Source organism: Girardinichthys multiradiatus, chromosome 22, assembly GCF_021462225.1.
Source record: "Girardinichthys multiradiatus isolate DD_20200921_A chromosome 22, DD_fGirMul_XY1, whole genome shotgun sequence".
NCBI lineage: Eukaryota > Metazoa > Chordata > Actinopteri > Cyprinodontiformes > Goodeidae > Girardinichthys > Girardinichthys multiradiatus.
In genome coordinates, this window is record NC_061814.1 from 38,376,287 (window position 1) to 38,396,407 (window position 20,121).

Here is a 20,121-nt window from a genome sequence, read left to right on the forward strand (position 1 = left end):
ATATATATAAGCTAAGAAGCCTGAAAAGAGAAAGTTGTCAAAAATTATAATATATGCAATACTTAATAATACTGATTAACATCCAGCATGGTGATGGTCCCTCCAGTTAAAAGTTATATGTTGCCAACATCAAATTTCCAGTCACTCCAGTATTTATTCTGGAATCTCAATAAGAGGACCATAGAATCTGTATGATGAAAAATGGTTCTGAAAACATGACGTTTTAGAACTAAAGTGTACCGTGCTACCAGTAATCGACCCAAACCTAGCACACACAATATTGCTGCTTTTTATTGTTGTCACAGTTGGGCAAAGGTTTACTATATGACTGCCTTAACTATCATGAAGTTCCTCTTTCTGAAACCAACTCTCCTGATGCACCTTGCAAGCCTCACTTGCTGCCAGGTCAGCTAATGTGAACCATGCAAGCACACAGTAATACCACATTAATTTAACACTTGAGTGCACAAGCGGTCAGCTGTGAGCACAACAACAGACGACTGTAGTCAGGACACTCAAACCCATATTTACTCTGTGTAGGTGAGGGGTGGAGGCAGGTGCATTAGTGAAATGCCTCAGTCATGCTTTATGAGGTGCAGAAGGAAAAGTGTGTTTGCATTTCTTTTGTGGAATGATTTCCAGTGTAAAGGCAGAGAATTAGCAGATTGATGCATAAATCTGGTTTAGCATTAAAGTGAGAAATCGAGGGTTTTCTCCTGCATTTTAGAGGCAACAGAAGTGGTCAAATGTTTAAAAGTGAAACACACTTTTATTGAGTTTAGTGTAAACTTCCAGGGAGAGATATTTTCTTGTAAATGGCAGGTTGTGACATTTACTTTTCATTGGTTGTATGTGTTTTATTTGAGGGGACCTGTTTGGGAGACCTTCGATTACTGTAAGCCACTCTATCTTGTTTGGAGTCCAAGGTCCAACTGGTGTACAATGTGACAGTTTGTTCACTGCAAAAAATACATATCGGCACAGACAGCCGGAATTCCTAAAGACTTTTGCTTTCTTATAAAACATAGTTTTACCTTCAAAGTTTCAGCATGAATAAGTACATTTCATTTCAGTGCCCTGTATGTGACAAAATGAAAGTCTGTTTTATCTGGAAACAATGTCAAGAAACTTCCAGTGACATTCCAGCTTCTATCTGTTAACTTAAATATGGTTAAAAAAAAAAAAACAGGTTGTATGTCACTAACATCTAACAGTGCGCAGACGACAGATGTGTTAATATGTTCACCAGAGCAATCAGGAAGTGACGGGACAAGCATGCACCAGCCTCCAGGTGCACCTCACGGTCACTCACCGTCCTCATGGATCCGCGCAGCGTGCATCTGCTCCACCAGCGCCAGAATCTTGCCCCACTGGCACTCGGCCCGGTAGCGCTCCAGCTCCGCTTCCAGCCGGACCTGCGTGAAGGAGACCCGGGACGCCATCGCCGCTCTGTCCCGGTGGTGGTGACCGTACTCCCCGGATACGATAGGAGAAACTGCGGACTAACCAGGACAAATAAACGGGAGATCCTTGAGCGCGCAGGGTGGGGTGGGGTTGAGGTGTGGATCATTACTGTACGGGCGCAGGAAACAACAAACACAATCCAGATGATAATGTATTCATTTATCTTAGCAATTAATTTCATAAGAGTTTAGTTTATAGATTGAAATACTCCAACTCCTTTTATTTTAAAGATTATGTCCCGAAATTTCTCAGAAAATTTGAATATTTCATTACAACCCCAATTCCAATATAGTTGGACGTTGTGTAAAACATAAATAAAAACACAATAGTGTTTTTAATTTATGTTTATTTATGATTTACAAATCTGGTTCAAGCAATATGCAACTGAATACAGTACAAAGACAAGATATTTATCGTTAAAACTGATAAACTTTATAGTTTTCTTTTTTTGAAAATAGTCACTCATTTTGAAAGCTGGGACAGGGGCAACAGAACACTGGGAAAGTTGGGGAATGCTCAAAAAACACCTGTTTGGATCATTCCACAGGTGAACAGCTTATTTGGAAACATAATATCATCAAAAGATTCAAAGGATCTGGAGAGGATCTCTGCACATAAGCAGCAAGGCCGAAAACCAACACTGAATGTCCATGACCTTTGACCCCTCAGGAGGCACTGCATAGAAAACCAACATCATTCTGTAACAGATATTACCATGTGAGGTCAGTAACACTTCAGAAAACCATTGTCAGTTAACACAGTTTATCACTACATCTACAAATGCAAGTTAAAAATCTACCATGCAAAGACAAAGCCATACATGTACAGGGGTTGGACAATGAAACTGAAACACCTGGTTTTAGACCACAATAATTTATTAGTATGGTGTAGGGCCTCCTTTTGCAGCCAATACAGCATCAATTCGTCTTGGGAATGACATATACAAGTCCTGCACAGTGGTCAGAGTGATTTTAAGCCATTCTTCTTGCAGGATAGTGGCCAGGTCACTACATGATACTGGTGGAGGAAAACGTTTCCTGATTAGCTCCTCCAAAACACCCCAAAGTGGCTCAATAATATTTAGATCTGGTGACTGTGCAGGCCATGGGAGATGTTCAACTTCACTTTCATGTTCATCAAACCAATCTTTCACCAGTCTTGCTGTGTGTATTGGTGCATTGTCATCCTGATACACAACACCGCCTTCAGGATACAATGTTTGAACCATTGGATGCACATGGTCCTCAAGAATGGTTCGGTAGTCCTTGGCAGTGACACGTCCATCTAGCACAAGTATTGGGCCAAGGGAATGCCATGATATGGCCGCCCAAACCATCACTGATCCACCCCCATGCTTCACTCTGGGCATGCAACAGTCTGGGTGGTACGCTTCTTTGGGGCTTCTCCACACCGTAACTCTCCCAGATGTGGGGAAAACAGTAAAGGTGGACTCATCAGAGAACAATACATGTTTCACATTGTCCACAGCCCAAGATTTGCACTCCTTGCACCATTGAAACCAACGTTTGGCATTGGCATGAGTGACCAAAGGTTTGGCTATAGCAGCCCGGCCGTGTATATTGACCCTGTGGAGCTCCCGACGGACAGTTCTGGTGGAAACAGGAGAGTTGAGGTGCACATTTAATTCTGCCGTGATTTGGGCAGCCGTGGTTTTATGTTTTTTGGATATAATCCGGGTTAGCACCCGAACATCCCTTTCAGACAGCTTCCTCTTACGTCCACAGTTAATCCTGTTGGATGTGGTTCGTCCTTCTTGTTGGTATGCTGACATTACCCTGGAGACCGTGGCTCTTGATACATCACAAAGACTTGCTGTCTTGGTCACAGATGCGCCAGCAAGACGTGCATCAACAATTTGTCCTCTTTTGAACTCTGGTATGTCACCCATAATGTTGTGTGCATTTCAATATTTTGAGCAAAGCTGTGCTCTTACCCTGCTAATTGAACCTTCACACTCTGCTCTTACTGGTGCAATGTGCAATCAATGAAGACTGGTTACCAGGCTGGTCCAATTTAGCCATGAAACCTCCCACACTAAAATGACAGGTGTTTCACTTTCATTGTCCAACCTCTGTAGATCTACAACAGCCAGAAACGGCGCCAGCTTGTCTGGGCCTGAGCTCTTCTGAGATGAACTGATGCATAGTGGAAAAGTGTGCTGTGATTATCAGCAGCGGAAAGTTTAGAAGCCAGCATCTGTGATGATATGGGGTGTGTTAGTGCCCATGCCATGTTAACTTAATGCTGAAAGGTACATATAGGTGCTGGAGCAACATATTCTGCCATCCAAGCAACGTCTTTTTCAGGGACGTTACTGCTTATTTCAGCAAGACAATACCAAGCCACGCTCTGCAGGTGCTACAACAGCGTGGCTTCTTAGTAAAAGAGTTCTGGTACTAGACTGGCCTGTCTGCAGTCCAGACCCGTCCACCATTGAAGATGTGTGGTGCATCATGAAGCGCAAAATAGCCCAAAACACTGTTGAGCAAATGAAGTTGTACATCAAGCAAGAATGGGAAATAATTTCACCCACAAAGCTTTAACAATTACTGTCCTCAGTTATTGAATGTTGTTAAAAGGAAAGATGATGTAACACAGTGGTGAACAAGCCCCTCTCCCAGTTTTTATGGAACGTGTTGACAGCATCAAATTCAAAATGACTGAGTATTTGCAGAAAAACAATAATGTTTATCAGTTTAAAAATGAAATATCTTGTATTTGTAGTGAAATCAGTTGCATATAACTTGAAGAGGATTTGAAAATCACTGTATATTTTTTTTTAGTGGAGCTGGGGTGGTAGACCAATAAAAATATATTTTTTAATAAAAATGTTATGGCCAAGACAGTCGTGGGAGATTGATGAGCTGACAGTTGTCCAGCAGACAGTTAATAACACACTCCACAAGGTGGGTAGGACACACAAGTTCATTGCTAAAGAAGCTGGCTGTTCATAGATTACTGTAGTATATTAATGGAAAGTTGAGTGGAAGAAAAAAGTGTGGAGGAGGACTGAACCTGGGGTCAGAGAGTCAGCACACTCAGTTGCAGCCCATGTCCAAGAGATGGGCTGCAACTGTTGCATTCCTTGTGTTAAGCCCTTTCTGGCCTAGACTTGTATAAGTATCACCTCATACCTCCGTAACTCATATAACGTAAAACCAGTGAACCTTAAAAGGTGTGGACGGATTTGTGGCCTTGTGTTTTACTTTACCCAAAACTGAAATTCTTTTTAAGACTTTTTTTATGTTCTATCTGTTGTCTATGTTGTATATCTTGCACATCTGAATTATTCTCAGAATTCCTGAATAATGTGTGTTCAGTTTTAATTAGATTTAATTAAAGTTATTCCTGTCAAACCACTTATTTTACTAATTTCTGCATGCGGTAATTAAAATTTCTCCCAGAACAGTGTGCATCATCTGTAAAGAATTCACATTTTAATATGTCAGATAGAATAGAAATACTATTTCTGCACATAAAAAACATTTTGGACCCAGTACTGACCTTGATATTGACAATGACAACAATACTAATAATAGTCAGTCAGTCATTTTCTACCGCCTATTCCACAGTGGGTCGCAGGGGAGCTGGTGCCCATCTCCAGCAGTCTATGGGCGAGAGGCAGGGTATACCCTGGACAGGTCGCCAGTCCATCACAGGGCAACACACAAACAACCATGCACACACTCATTCATACCCCTAAGGGCAATTTATAGTGACCAATTAACCTAACAGGCATATCTTTGGACTGTGGGAGGAAGCCGGAGTACCCGGAGAGAACCCACGCATGCACAGGGAGAACATGCAAACTCCATGCAGAAAGACCCCTGGGTGGGAATTGAACCCAGGACCTTCTTGCTGCAAGGCAACAGTACTACCAACTGCACCACCGTGCAGCCCCACTAATAATAGTGATAATAATAATAATAATAATAAATCTAAAACCTTTTTATTTATTGTTACTTGTTCCACATGGGATTCTGAGAGCCAGACCAGCCTAAGCTACTCATACAATGCAAAATTGGAATAATTTACAGGTGTGTTCTAAACATGGTATTAATTTTTTTTTTCTAGTTCCATAATTATTATAGTAGGTTAAGAATGCAATGTTATTAGGTGATACTTTTTATTTTAAAAGCAAGTAATTTCATTTTTTAAGCTTTTTATTTTTCAAGCCCAACTAATACATGTGGCTCCTTCTTTGCTATCTGACTGAGTCGGTATGGAAACACTGTACACTGGACATGATTGCAAGAGCAACTGAGTAACCCAATCATGTAATTTATTTCCATTTTTGACTGACGTAACTGTCGCACAGGCAATCTAGGGAATTCATTGTAACTTAACTCTTAAAACCAATTATACTAATACAAAATACAGAAATTGAGAAAGGTGGGTTAGCCAATCACATTTTGCTTCGGACTCTATTAAAGCTCGGGCCGGCCCTGTCTGGAAGGGCTTGATTTGTAGCAGTGTGAAGGCAGGCCAAGTCTCTAATCTTTTTCTGTTAACACTTTAACTGGATCAGGCAGGGCTTAAGAAACAGCAACGCAAAACTGTGGCTGGACACAAACAATTGCAACAGGATGGTTGGCCTGTAATACAGTGCCAGTTTTCTATAAAAATACTGGTCTCAGGTGGGAAAAAACATATCCAAAAGCTTGGCTCCCTCCCTGATCTGGGTTCTGCATCACTGGCATGCTGACACCAGCTTCCCTCTCTTGGCTCAGATACAAATGAATACATCTGTCATATTCTCTGCTCTATGACATGAACTTCAACTTTACAAAGCACTGGAAAGTGCAAGCCAGTTAATCCTGTTGGTGTATTTTAAAGGAGTAAAAACTAATAAGAGAGGGGAGAACTCTGGGTAAATTATAGGGATTTTACTCAAATCTGCAGCAGCCTGATTAAGATGAGCCACAACACAGGGAATAAACACAAGAGAGACAGGTTATTCACTACATGGAGTCTAGGTCAGCTACTCTGAGACATTAAGAGAAACCTCAAGCATCTTGAAGAGAGATTTGGCAGCGTCATTTTCTCTCGGGAAACTTGACATTTGCGTGACATGAAAAGCGCCTGTCCGTGTCCTCAGTAAGCGTCCATCCACGCAGGATGCGCCTGTCTGATTAATCTGGTTCCAAAAACTCAGAGGCCAATTTTCTCCCCCTGCTGGCTGGAGAATGTCACTGCTCGCTCAAAGTTTCTATTTCGCAAAGATAGTTCACTACGTGCAGGAAACGTGGCAAACCGTTTTGTACTTTCCTAATGACATGAGGTGTCAGTTAGGTCCACCAGTTTGCAATTAATCTTTTTTTAATTAATCATTTTTTTTAAATAATTTCATCGTTTTTTAGGAACTACTGGTTCTTTTTCTAGTTAATCAGAGTTAATTAGAATGGAGAGAACAGGTAGCTTTATTTCCATTTATTACTTTTGACAATAAAAATAAAGAATATTCTATTCTATTCTATTCTAAAATACCAGTCAGAAAAACTGCTTTTCTTCCTAACTAGTAGGCTTTGGACTGGTTATCTATTAAGCTAAACTAGTAGATTAATGTGAAGTACACGTTATCAAATTCCGCCCGCTCCTTTACTCATTAACCATAGCGTGTGAAGTAGTTGCCTACTATATGTACAGGTATGACTAATCAGCCAGTAAGCTTAAAATATGCAGTGGTTAACTAGTTAAAACTTTTTTGACCTTCCTATTTTCCTGCTGCTTCCAGAAAATGTGTCAAGTTATGCAAGCAAAATCTTTTCTAGCCGACTAAAGTAGCTCAAAATTGAACAATGATTACTAGTTAACTAGGGGTTCAGAATTTTCACTAGTTGATTTCTGCCAACTAGTCACTATTCTTTAGAACTAATTTAGTTTGCAGCAAAACCAAAACGTTACACCGGCAATACAAATTTTGCGTACTATGTTACTAGTGGCCCTTAAATGTACAAACTAGATGACTAGTTCCATTTACAAATTGAACTAGTCAACAAGGAAATGTTAATATGAGCATTGGTTTACTAGCTAAACAGTTTTTGGCTTCTCCATTTTACTGCTGCAACTGAACAATGCAATAATGCTAACTAGTTCATTTGTGCAGCCTAAATATTTTTCTAGTTAACAACATTGCCTCATGCTTTTTGATGTGATGTATTTAAAAAACACACCCTTGAATTTTAATAATTTGTACCTGACAAATTTGTACTTAGCTTAACTTTTTGTACATTGATCAATATAATTTTCCTCCTGAATAATATTTTATTAGTTTGAATAAAATTAATTGTAACTAATGTTCTATATTCATTCATCTTATTTTATCACACTAATAATAATATTACACCGTATATTAATTCAATTCTATTCAAATTCAAAAATACTTACATGTTACACCATAACAACATAATATGCTCTGATACTAGAATGTTATTACAAAAAGAAAACAGAACTAGGTTACTATTGATTGTACTCAATATATTATATTATTTATATGTAATAGTTTAATAATCAAACATGGAAAATTCATTTACTAGCAATGTGTGATAAATTAGCATTGACATCGGTCAATTTTTAACATGGGTATCGGTTTGATAAGGAAAACTGGACTGATATTTATAACTGATGTTTATTTCCATCTTGTTGCAGTTTGTGTATGTGTTTCGGGAAGGGGACAATGTGATAGTGATGCAGGACTGTGAGTAGATTATCTGAAGTAGAAAAGCAATGTCAGTGACGTGGTCATTTTTTTTTAGGTCGAAAGTGTCGGAAAATATGTATAATACCGGTAAATATCGTTATCGGCCATAACAGCAATATTGTTGTTGGATATTGATATCAGCCCAAATGTTGATGTTGTGCATTCCCGTAATGTACCCATGCAAAATACTGTGAACAATAAATGTACATTAGATAATTATGTCATTTGGGATTCTGTTTTCAAAACTAGTAATGTTCACAGTTTACTAAAATTATTTCCGGTTTTTAAAATAGCTTTCTTGTAAAACCAACACTGAAGCAGCCTCCTATTTTATGTTTTTTTCTTGTTTGCTTGCTCAATAGTCAAGCTAAAAAGTAGCAAAAAGAGAAAAACTTACACCGAGCCACGCAGATAATAAGGTCCCACTTTTAAAACATTTTTTTAGTGAAACGTTGACTTTAAACCGCGTTTAATACAATTATAAAAGAACTTTACAGTTTCCTTTGAACGGTTTCTATAGCAACAATCTGCCCTCCCAATATGGCGGCGGCGTTGACGTGTCATCCAGACGGTTTATTCGTTATCTTGCTGTTCTGACGTTTATGGTTATAACAGAAACTTTATTTTACTCGATATAAATGTCAGGGCAGTTCCGCGTTGATTTTGGTTTATTTTTACTTTTGAAGCTCTTTGGTTAAACACTTACTGTTACATTGAAATAATGCAAGATTTGAACGCGGACGTTGGAGGAGGGAACTGTCTCGCTTGAGTTGGACAACCTTCAGTCAAGCTGACCAATCAGAATGAGCTGTCGTGTCCATAACGGGGTACGGGCAGCTGCTTGGTCCGAAAAGGTTCTCAGTGCTCACCGTCGCTAACGGGAACGTAACGAAACAACACATTAGCGGTTTGCAGCGGAGACGCGGATTACTTGAAAGTGAGGATATAAGGTAAGTGTTTTTGCTCACTGTGGCTAATTAAATGTTGCTTTTGTTTTCTTCAGTAGCGGCTCTTTGTCTGGAGATAAGTCCTTGTGCCAGCAGATGTGTTAGCTTATGTTAATGTTTGTTTACGCTTCTTTTGGGCATTTTACTGTAGCCATATGTACGTAGGACAGAGCTGAAGTCCATATCTGTCTAAATTGTTTATGTCTAACATTATGGTGAGCAACTATTAGTAATATTAACCTGTGTTGTTGTCCTTCAATCGACGTAGACTTGGGAAATGTGTGTTTTAATAGAAACGGTTTAAATGCATGGGTTACAAATATGTAAAGGATGATACTGTATCTAAAGGAACTCATCTCTCCCCTGCAGAATGAGGCGTGGTGCACAGTGTGGTCTGTTCCTCTTCCTCTCCTGGTCTTTACTGGGTGCTCACTCTCAGGTGTCTCCACACCAGCAGCAGCCCCCTCCTGTAGTGGGAGGCTCAGCTCATATAACACGCCTGGACAAAAACATGGTGCAAGACAAAGAGTGAGCAACACCTCTGGAAATCATTCAGGACCCCGTGCACTCACGAGTCTAACCTAAAGCTCTTTGTAAATTTTCTTTCCTCTCCTCTCAGCCACATCATGGAGCATTTGGAGGGGGTCATCGACAAACCTGAGAAAGACATGACGCCCCAGGAGCTCCAGCTGCATTATTTTAAGATGCACGATTATGATGGAAACAACCTGCTGGATGGTCTGGAGTTGGCCACTGCTATTACACATGTACACAAAGAGGTAGATACAGCGTGTAACCTGCAACTACAGACGGGGACAAAAAGAGAGTTTTACGCATCTGGACAGAATAAATATGATCTGTTATTTACAAGGTTCTAAGGTTTCTCAGATATAACCAGAACCACACTATAAATCTTACATAAGCAATATTTTGAACGCAAAAATAAATTTGAGGCTACCAAGGAGTCAAACAAAACCAAGCTACCGTAATTTTCTTTGAAAGCTCCTGAATGCACTGTAATGTTAGACAGGATTTGAGCTACGTTTTCCCTCGTTTAACATTTAAATACAAATGTGAGTAATTAGCACTGTGCCTGTATGAATGCAGACGTGCAGATGCCCTATTACATTAAACCGTGAAAATGATGTTGACGTTCAAATGATTAAATGAATTTAGACCACACAAACTCATACGTAATGCATGCAGTTAATATGTTCATGTCATTTTAAAGTTACAGCGTGCATAATTACATTTCAAACAAAGGATTTAATAAAACACATCATTTTACCTTTAGTTTTCATTCTGAACTACCGCCAGTTTTTGTTTATTTCTAGTTGAGTCTCATATTTGTCATTCACTATATCGTGGCGTTAGTTTTTGGAAAAAAGGCATTTTTGTTTATTTATATGTACAAAAAACAAACTGAAAAAATAACTGTTGCTGGCCTTCAGTCTGGAAAGTACTATAAAACTATTACTTTTTAAAATACATCAATTTACAGAGAGATTATTAACTGGTGGAAAACATTTAAGACAGGTTACTCTTCCCAGGGGTGGATGCTCCAGCAAATTCCTTTTTTAAGGTCAGAAAAATGACAAAAAAAATCATGAGCTCCTTCTCAAATTCTACAGGCCTTAGTTAGCATCTTTTTATATTTATTGTATTTTTGTGTTCATGACCGTACGATTGGGAAAAAACTAAACAAGTATGGCTTGTTTGAAAGAGTTTCCAAGAGAAAACCATTTCTCAAAAAAAAAAAAGTTGGCAGCACGACTCTTTTGCAAATTTCCATTTGAATAAAGCACAAAACCTCCTAAATAATGTCATTTGGATAGATGAGACCAAAGTAAAGACTTTGGGCCATATTGCAAATGACCATATTTAGAGAAAAAGCAGCATATGGTAAATGGACTGAACTTATATAGAGCTTTTCCAGTCATACAGACCACTCAAAGCACTTTACACTAGAGCTGCATTCACCCACTAACGCTCACACATTCATACACCGATACACAACTTGAGGTTAAGTGCCTTGCCCAAGGGCACATTGACCTATGGCAGGAGGAAGCTGGAATCGAACCCACAACCTTCTGATTGCAAGACGACTACTCTTCCTACTGAGCCACAGCTGATACACCTCATATTAAGGTGCATCGGCTTAGGTGATGATTGTACCTGGTTTTGTAGCCATTGGATCTGAGCACCCTGCAGCCATCAAGTCAAACATGAAATCATCTATAATCATCTATTCTTATGTTAAATCTGAGGCTATCTGTCTGATGGCTGAAGTTTAGCGATATTGATAAAGATTTAAATAATTTGATAAATTGGTGACGAGCAATTAGTTTTTCTGTCCTGATATGTAAATTCATTATATGAAGAGGGTGCACATTCTATTTACAATGACCATCCAGTTTGTTTTCTTGTTCAAACAGAAATTTAGTTAAACTCCTTTTGTCCTCCATTGTAGGAGCAAGGGGAGCACAGCCAGCCAATGAAGGAGGAGGAACTCATCACACTAATCGACGATGTCCTGAGGGACGACGACAAAAACAACGATGGGTACATCGATTATGCAGAGTTCGCCAAATCGCTGGAGTAGATCATCTTGCTGTTTCTTGGTTTCCGCCACATCGAGGAGAATCCTGAATGAGGGGAGGGGCGGCAAGTTTGCGTACTCTGAGCCAAACTTGCTTTGTCTTTCATGGACAATTATTTAGGGGTTACTTGTAATTTATAAGCTTGTGACAATTCTTTCATACCAGATGGTAGGAGCACAACTGCCTGTAATTTCACTAATTACAAAAATAGAAAAAATAGACTTTTTACCCTGTTTTTGTAGCTTGTGCCATTTTAAAGGGTAATTTTAACCAAATGCTTTTTTTATTCAGACTTTGAGGGCCTTGCAGACCTCTATGCTCAGTGTTTTCTACCAAAGTACACCAGCCAACCCCTGCACTGAGCACCATGTCACGCCTGGTGATGATCTCAGCAGCGGAGCTCCTAAAGCAGTAAACAAACAGATAAAGTAGTTTAGTTGAACCGACTCTGAGTGGGAGTTCTTCACTTTTCAGCAGCACTTAATTGGATGGACCAGTTCATTTCAAACACACACGCTATTTTAAATTAAATAAAACACAGCAGCTGTTTAAGTCTCTACGTTTAGAACCAAATGATTCCTTGTGATGATGATTAGGCAAATAAGTTGTTCCCATGGCAACAGAAAGGGCCCTTGATTAGATCAGCTTTGATCATCAGATGAGGGCCAAACCTTGTTTAACTGATGGGCAAGTTACCAGCGGCACACCAGTCAGCACGGCGCCTTGTGTCCGGTTATCAAAACGACAAAATGAGCCCAACATCGATCACTTTGATCGGTCACCACAGGAATGTCAAGCAGAACTGCATCAGATTCTGCAACGCTGGATAGGCTAGACTGAAAGCCAGACTCTTCTGCAAGCTGGAGTTTCAGGAAAGCACTTGAATGCAACACGTTTCCTTCAGATGTTAGCTGCCTTGAAAAACGCATATAGTTCAAATAGATCAGGTCAAGTTGGTTGAATTCATCTGTGTTTGCCTCTGATGTATTCATTTTCATATGAACGAACTCTGTTTTTTGCCAACTGGTGTTGATTCTTCAGTCAGCTGTGATTGTAGACTGAAATGATGTAAAGATGTAACTCTGGAATGTGAAATAAAAGCAGTTTTCTCTGTTACTTTTAAGATAAATTAAGTTGCCATGTTCTGGCAGATTAAACTCGTGAAATCATCAATTCTCTGGTCTGCTTTTTCTGTTAGTTTTATATGTGGAATATGTATGCAATGGAGTCGCACAGTTAACGTTGGAAATGTTTGATATTTGACGCTGATGTTAGGATCCTCTTCACATTGGATTGAGATGTAAAATCCACCCATTCAAGCAAACACACAACATAGAAGCACTGGGCCAGGAGTACCTTCTATGGAATGGAAAATAGAGAATACCAAGCTAATGGCTGCAATAAATGCCACAATAGGAAATGTGCTGATACCACCAAAGGTTCTTTACATTCATACTGGAGTCCAGAGTAAGTGACTGCCTGAGCAGTTTATTCTTTAGATGCTCCTTGTTAATTACAATTTTGTCTTCAAATCATGCTTATAGTCTAGTTATTACTGGTTTGGATTCACAAGGGTTATTAATAAACATAGCTGAGTATCATCATAGTGGCATAACAATGGAAATTTATCCCAAACTCCACGGTAATTTTAGCAAGTGGAAGCATAGGTAAAGAATTGGCCCAAGTACCAAGCCCTGTGGTACTCCGTAACTACCTTTGGGCATGAGGAAGATTGATTAATAAGCTTGTTTGTGTCTCTGCACAAAAATATTGGTGATTGACCGCATCACTTGCAGCACTGAGATCTAAAGGAGTACATGAGAAAATCTTTTGGTACTTTCACCAGGGCTGTTTCTGTGCTACGATGAGCTATAAAAACGGACAGATTATTTTGACGTAAATGTTACAATAAATCATAGATTTCACACAGCGAAGTAAACAAAACAGTTATAAAAGTTAATGATTTATTTAAAGCCGTTTTAAGGATATCAATGTCTTTACAACTTCTAAAGTGAACCATCTCCTCTTTGCCTGCAAAATGAATACTAGAGAGCAGTAGCTTTCCCACATTGTATTTTTAGAGAATATTTTAAACAAAGAACTCTAGCACATGCTTCCATACATACGCCAATGGTTTCAATGTTATATTCTGCTTTTATTGAAGGCTTTAAGTATAGTAAGCACAGCCAGCAAGCTGTTGGGAACCACCTTGCAGAGCCTGGAAGGAATATACATGGATAGAGTGATGAGGAAGGCAAAAAAAAGGTTGTAGCAGAAAATAATCACCGCCCCGAGCTCTTATTTTTGAGCTGTGGCCTTCAGGGTGAAGGTACTACCGTCCTCTGTTAACAAGAATCGGGACATTTTCCTTCATACCGCAAACAATCAAATTGTTAAACGGTACAAAGCACCATAACATTACTAGGAAACTCAAACATCTTCACTGTTTATGTCACTGTAAATGCTCGTGTACGTATGTTGCTGTCTTTGCATGTAAAAGCCTGCTGACGATGCTGCAAATTAATTAGCCAACAGGGAACAAATGAAGCCATCATCATCATCATCATATTACAATGTTTCAGTGGAGACTTGCAAATCAGAAGATCCTGCTTTCAAATGGAGACAAATTTATGGTTTTTATTTTGGCTTTATTTAGGAAAAAATGACATGTAGTAGAGGCACAACCAGGTGGGATACACTGGGTTTCCTTTATCTTCCTAGCTCCAGTGGGAGGTTGTCTCCAGAGGCTGCATGGAGCCCAATGGGAACATGGGCGAAGAGAGGTTGGTTCTTAGTGAGCCGTACCAATCATCGTGCTGGCGCTGAGGGGCGGGTTGTGGGGGGCTGCTGGGACAGGGACAGCGACTGACTTGATTTTGGTGGCGGGTGTATGCCCCAGATGGCAGCATGGAGGACAGATGAGGGATGTGAGCCAAGGGCTGGGGGTAGTACTGTCGAGGCATGCCCCCCATTAGCGCCCTGTGGCCTGTCATCACACCAACAGGGAACACTTTCTGGGAAGCCCGCTCATGTTTGCGCTGTTTGGCTCTTCTGTTCTGGAACCACACCTGCTGAGACAAGATAACAGTGACTAATTGTTAAACAGCTGTGGTCCGACATCTAAAACGCTTCTTGCACAATTCTGGCTGAAACATTCATTGTTCTCATTGGCAGAATTGGTGGAGTTTATTTACAATGGTTGGTTTCCTAGAACAGGCATGGCTTTTAAGCACAAATGTTCAATGTGGTTGAAGTCGAGGGTTTGGGATGTCATTCCAGAATCTCGATGATCGCCATATTTATCCATTCCAAGATCAGTTTTGATGTGCTTTCAACAGCAATGATCCAAACTGTCAGCCTCAGGTGAGAGGAAATGAGTTAGGATGATAGAATAAATGGTTAGGATTTATACTTAACATCCGTACACTGTGAGCATGTGAAGCCGAATTCAAATTCCTTGTTGGTGCACCTTATCAGCCAGTAAAGCTGATTCTGATTCCACTGTTCAGGAAAAGCTCTTGATTTACCAGCCAGATATGTTCTGACCCTCACCTTGGTTATGCGATATAGATCATGACCAAAAGAACGAAATACAGGATACGGGTAGTCAAAATTAATCAGCATCCCCCCTAATGTGGCTAGAGTCAGCTCAAGAGATAGGGTGAGGATCTCGAAGTAGAGCTGCTGCTTCTCCACATAGAAAGGAGTCAGTTGAGGTGGTTTGGGTATCTGATCAGGATGCCTCCTGGGTGCTTCCCTTTGGAGGTCTTCAAGGCACACCCCACTGGGTGGAGACCCCAGGGAAGACCCAGAACTCACTAGAATGACTATATATGTTGTCTGGCCTTGGAACGCCTTGGGATCCACCAGAATGGGCTGGAGGATGTTGCTGGGGCGAGGAATATCTGGGTTTCCCTCCTGGACCAGTTACCCCCACGACCCAATCTCCGAGAAAGCAAGAAAGAAAGCAAGAAAGAAAGAAAGAAAGAAAGAAAGAAAGAAAGAAAGCAAGAAAGAAAGAAAGAAAGAAAGAAAGAAAGAAAGAAAGAAAGCAAGAAAGAAAGAAAGAAAGAAAGAAAGAAAGAAAGAAAGAAAGAAAGCAAGAAAGAAAGAAAGAAAGAAAGAAAGAAAGAAAGAAAGAAAGAAAGAAAGAAAGAAAGAAAGAAAGAAAGAAAGAAAGAAAGAAAGAAAGAAAGAAAGGAAGGAAGAAAGAAAGAAAGAAAGAAAGGAAGGAAGGAAGGGAGGGAGGGAGGGATGGAGGGATGGATGGATGGATGGATGGATAAACCCAGGAACCTCCAAGGAACTGCTGGAACACCAGTGTCGCTGTCCACAGTGCAGCCAGTTTGACATCATTATGAACTGAGCTCCTGCTGCTAAATCAACACCTTCGAGGCTTTTTATGTTTCCCGGTATTTTTTGACAGTTGTTAGACATGAAATGGGAACAGACATGCGGCAAATGTCGCCAGGGTTCAAATGCGGGACTGCCACGTTGAGGACTAAAGCTTCTGTATATGGATCAGATGCTTAGCACCTTCATGCTTGGCTGAAATCTCCATCTGCATGGACAAGACAAATGTTATCTGGAGAAAAGCTTTGTGGTCAAGCTGAAGCTTTCGAATCCAACACTGTATCAATCTGTAAAGCATGGTGGTGGCTCCATAATTTACCTTTGGATCTGTATCACAGTGGATGGAATAGTGAAGAAGGAGGACTAGCTCAAAATTTGTCAGTATCACCTCACATCATTAATTAGATGGTTGAAACCAGGACACAGCTGAGTGTTGCAATACGACAATGATTCTAAACACATTGAAAATGGTTTTACGCGTGGATAAAGCAGGACACTACCTTGAAAGTTGGGTCTATGCCATGAGATCCACCAATTTAAATAATCTCCAGCAATTCTGCCAAGAAGGTGATAAAATATCCTAACTGAACTATGCTAGAAGCTTGATGATGGCTACAGAAATTGGGTAGTGGAGGTGCAAAGGACCAAATAATACTGAACTCTACTTGTTCACAAAAATCATAGATTGTCATTCCACCCTGGCAAAACAATGGTTTAAATGAAACATTAATAGTCTAAAATCAATGTCACATTCAGGCCTAAGATGATTAGATGTAAATGTCTGACTGTTCATTTTTAGATAACAGGTTGATGTAAAAGGAACAAGCTCCCACCTGTATGCGAGCTTCGTTGAGTTTCGTGAGTCGAGCCAGCTCCTCCCTGCAGTAGATGTCGGGGTACTGATTTTGCTGAAAGGCTAATTCCAGCTGTTCCAGCTGCTTGTGGCTGAAGGTCGTGCGGTGGCGTCTCCTGGCAGGAGAAGGGTAGGCTTTGCTTCCCCTGTTGAGGCCGACGGTCACGGAGGTCTCGCACGTCGTTCCTTTCCTCCCGGGCTCACCTATATCTGCTTTCAGACGCAAAAAATAGGAGAAGAGACTGAGGCTTTGCATGCAAAAGACCTTCATTTTTAGTGGAGACAATTCTCCAGCTCCTATTTCTTAACTTCGGTGGCGTGGTAGAAAAAAAAAAAAAACCTTCACTTGTATGAGTGCAAATCACCAAAAAAGAGGGATTAGACTGACTCAGTGGTTCCCACTGCCAGCAGCAACCTGAGAGCCACAGAGCTTTGGCTGCCTAAAAGCAGGCTCGTGAGAAAAAGATACCAGAAACTGGTGGATTTGACCAAGATTATGTCCACAATCACTGATGAAGGAACCAATCTATGGAAATGGGTCAATGTCTGTTCACAAAACTGCTTTTGTTGCTTGGTCTAACATTTAGTTTTTAATTGGAATTTAATGGAAAACTACTGTTAATGGTTCAGGTATTTATTACAGAAAATTAAACTCTATTTCCAGAAAACAGTGCCAATAAATGACAATATTTCTTTTAAGGTAACAGTGTTTAAAATTCCACCAGCAACTGACAGCAGGCCAATGTAACTGAAAACAGTCCTAATTTCTACAAAAAAGAAGTCACTCACCAACAGTTGATGCTGTAATTTAACTGAATACATAAAAACAAATGAGTTATTTTCTAGACCCCTGTACAAATATTGTCACAGTGGACCAGAACCTTTACATTTAGGGTCAGGTCTGTTGTCTTTAATACATTTGATTGCTTTTTCGACCAACCTGCACTGGAGCTGACCGTAGCCATGTCAGAGTAAAGTTCTGCGAAGTCCTGGTGACTCCTTGGTGTTCCACCTGCTGCCTTTACCTGGGCCATCTCTGTAGCTTTACATCCCAGCACAGATGCGCAGTCAAACATAAAGTCCTCCATCCCTCCCATTCACTCGGTCTGTGGGAGCCAATGGAAAGCATTCTTGAACTGGAACAATACATTTGTGATTACTTAACATCAGAGGTATGTAGTAAGTACATTTACACCCTTACATTTATTTCGGTAACTTTCTGAGAAAAATGTGTTTCTAGAAGTAGTTTTACTACACTGTACTTTTTACTTCTACTGAATAATATTATTTTGAAGTGATGCTAGTCTTACTCTGGTACAATTTCTGGCTATGTTACCCACCTCGAGTTACGCCACAGAATGAAGAACAGAAACACACAATTTATGTTAAAGTAAGACTTCTTGTTTGTTCACAAGCTTTATTGGTCTGATATCATTTTCTGCCCTGCTGTTATTTGGAGGTCAACTGGATATACAGGAAACAATATATTGTATATTGTCACAGAAGTACTTTGCACTGTTACAATACATATAGTTACAGCATAAAGTATTTGTTTCAAAGCCTTCATGTTGAGTGAAAGCAAGATTTGGAAATGTGTGTTTTGATGTTACTTATATTTACTCATTTTTTGTTTTATTCTTTAAACTACCAGAATTTACTCATTTTTTATTTTTGTCTGTCTGATTATATGTTTCTTTGCTAATTAAATCAGATATTATGATCAAACTGTTTCTCAGTATATTTGTGGATGACTACCTTTTACTTCTACTCGAATACAAATATGTTGAAGTAGTTCTTTTCTTTCTTGAGTACAATTTTTGGCTAGTTTACCCATCTCTGTTTAACATATATGAACCCGTAATGGCTTAGAGATGTGGGTCATGTTTTATGTTTTGGGTTCTGCATTCCTGTATTAAATCTGAATTTTATGTGCATCAAATCTAAAAATAAAATGCCTATCAGGTTGAAAAATTATTTAAATTTAACCACATTCAAACTAAAACACACAGATATGATTTTATACTTAAACATGAAGCCAGAATGAAAAAGCTGTGTGTTTCTGATGGATTTAGGAGGGGGAATAACAGTTGAGTGTTGTTAATTAAAAGAACTCATTCAAAAGCATTTGTGAACACCATTGTGAAAGCAGGTTTAATCAGTTTGCTGCTCTAGAGCGTACAGTCATGGGTTAACGCATTGCTGGATGGAAAGTAATCAGCAATTAGGGAAACAACGGTCGATGCCCATTAATCTGAGAAGGGTTACAAGGGCAGCATTCTGCAGAGAGAAGGATCCTTAACAAATACAAATCAGTTACAACAATTTCTGATCTTCTCAGAACTGGATGTCCCAGCAATCTCAACTTAAATTCAGACCTTGTAATGCTCAGAGAAATTGCAAAAAAAAAAGAGCAGCTCCCCCTCAGATTGTACAGGCTTGAATTAGCTTTTGAAATATTACAGTTCATGAAAGGACAATCAGAAAAAGAAAACAAATACGGCTTGGCACCTTGCAGTTATTGAGTCGGCCGACAAACTCCTCTGCAAAAGTGAGTTCACCTGTCCAATAGCTGAAGCTGGGCCCAAACAGGGTCATCAAGAGGGCAATGGACAACCCAAAACACAGCAGCAATGGTCCAGTCAAAGTCCAGACCTCATCTTGACTGAAATTCTGTGGTGGGACTTTAAGGATGCTGGGACCAAATCTCTGCCAACTTCAATGAACTGAAGCAAAACATAATTTCTGATGGTTTTTGCAGCTTCAGGTGGTTCTGCAGGCTGTTGGGTCACAGTGGGGGCTAATGATTTTTTTATTCTGTTGGATCTGTCATGTTTTTCTACACTTGAGGATAGAATTAACTAATTTTAGAACCTGGTGAAGACAAGACTTTTCTCATGTTATGATATAAAAATATCCAAGTACAGAAAAAGGGTGTTCTTTATTTTTTACAATGACTGCACCTACTGCAAGAAAGTTAATATCTGGGTTTAAACTCTAAACAGGGTCCAACTTCAAAAAATCTGAATTATCCCTTTAAGCTCAACGTAACATTTTTATTGTTGTGGTACTGTCTAAAAGACAGACGGTTGAGCTGGAGGTGACAGAATTGGATGTTAGAAATGACCAGATTACAGGAACAGCTAAAGTTGGGCAGTTTGGAGATAAGTGCAAACAAAGGCTACT

General features: G+C 39.8%; 3 protein-coding genes across 4 annotated transcripts in view; 1 reads left to right on the forward strand and 2 right to left on the reverse strand.

Moving 5' to 3' along the window:
- Positions 1-6,606, reverse strand: part of ttc7a (tetratricopeptide repeat domain 7A) — a 74,211-nt gene extending 67,605 nt beyond the window's left edge. The window contains exons 1-2 of the mRNA XM_047351310.1: positions 6,491-6,606; positions 1,313-1,502 (exon numbers count right to left, since the gene is read on the reverse strand). Coding sequence (XP_047207266.1) covers positions 1,313-1,502; positions 6,491-6,547 — 247 coding nt within the window. The 5' untranslated portion in view covers positions 6,548-6,606. The remainder of the gene's footprint in view (positions 1-1,312; positions 1,503-6,490) is intronic.
- Positions 6,607-8,728: 2,122 nt separating this feature from the next.
- On the forward strand, positions 8,729-12,905 carry mcfd2 (multiple coagulation factor deficiency 2, ER cargo receptor complex subunit). The gene is made up of 4 exons (XM_047351309.1): positions 8,729-9,135; positions 9,502-9,660; positions 9,752-9,911; positions 11,603-12,905. The coding sequence occupies exons 2-4, from the start codon at positions 9,503-9,505 to the stop codon at positions 11,732-11,734; spliced, it is 450 nt and encodes a 149-aa protein (XP_047207265.1). The 5' UTR covers positions 8,729-9,135; position 9,502; the 3' UTR covers positions 11,735-12,905.
- Positions 12,906-13,693: 788 nt separating this feature from the next.
- prop1 (PROP paired-like homeobox 1) lies at positions 13,694-18,176 on the reverse strand. 2 transcript variants are annotated; one of them, XM_047352323.1, is made up of 3 exons: positions 17,879-18,176; positions 16,919-17,151; positions 13,694-14,800 (listed from the first exon to the last, which is right to left on the reverse strand). In XM_047352323.1, exons 1-3 carry the CDS (start codon positions 18,033-18,035, stop codon positions 14,450-14,452), a joined length of 741 nt encoding a protein of 246 aa, XP_047208279.1. In that variant the 5' UTR covers positions 18,036-18,176; the 3' UTR covers positions 13,694-14,449. The 2 variants fall into 2 exon arrangements, with proteins under 2 accessions (XP_047208279.1, XP_047208280.1); XM_047352324.1 differs by having other exon boundaries at positions 16,919-17,148; positions 17,879-18,127.
- Positions 18,177-20,121: the final 1,945 nt, after the last annotated feature.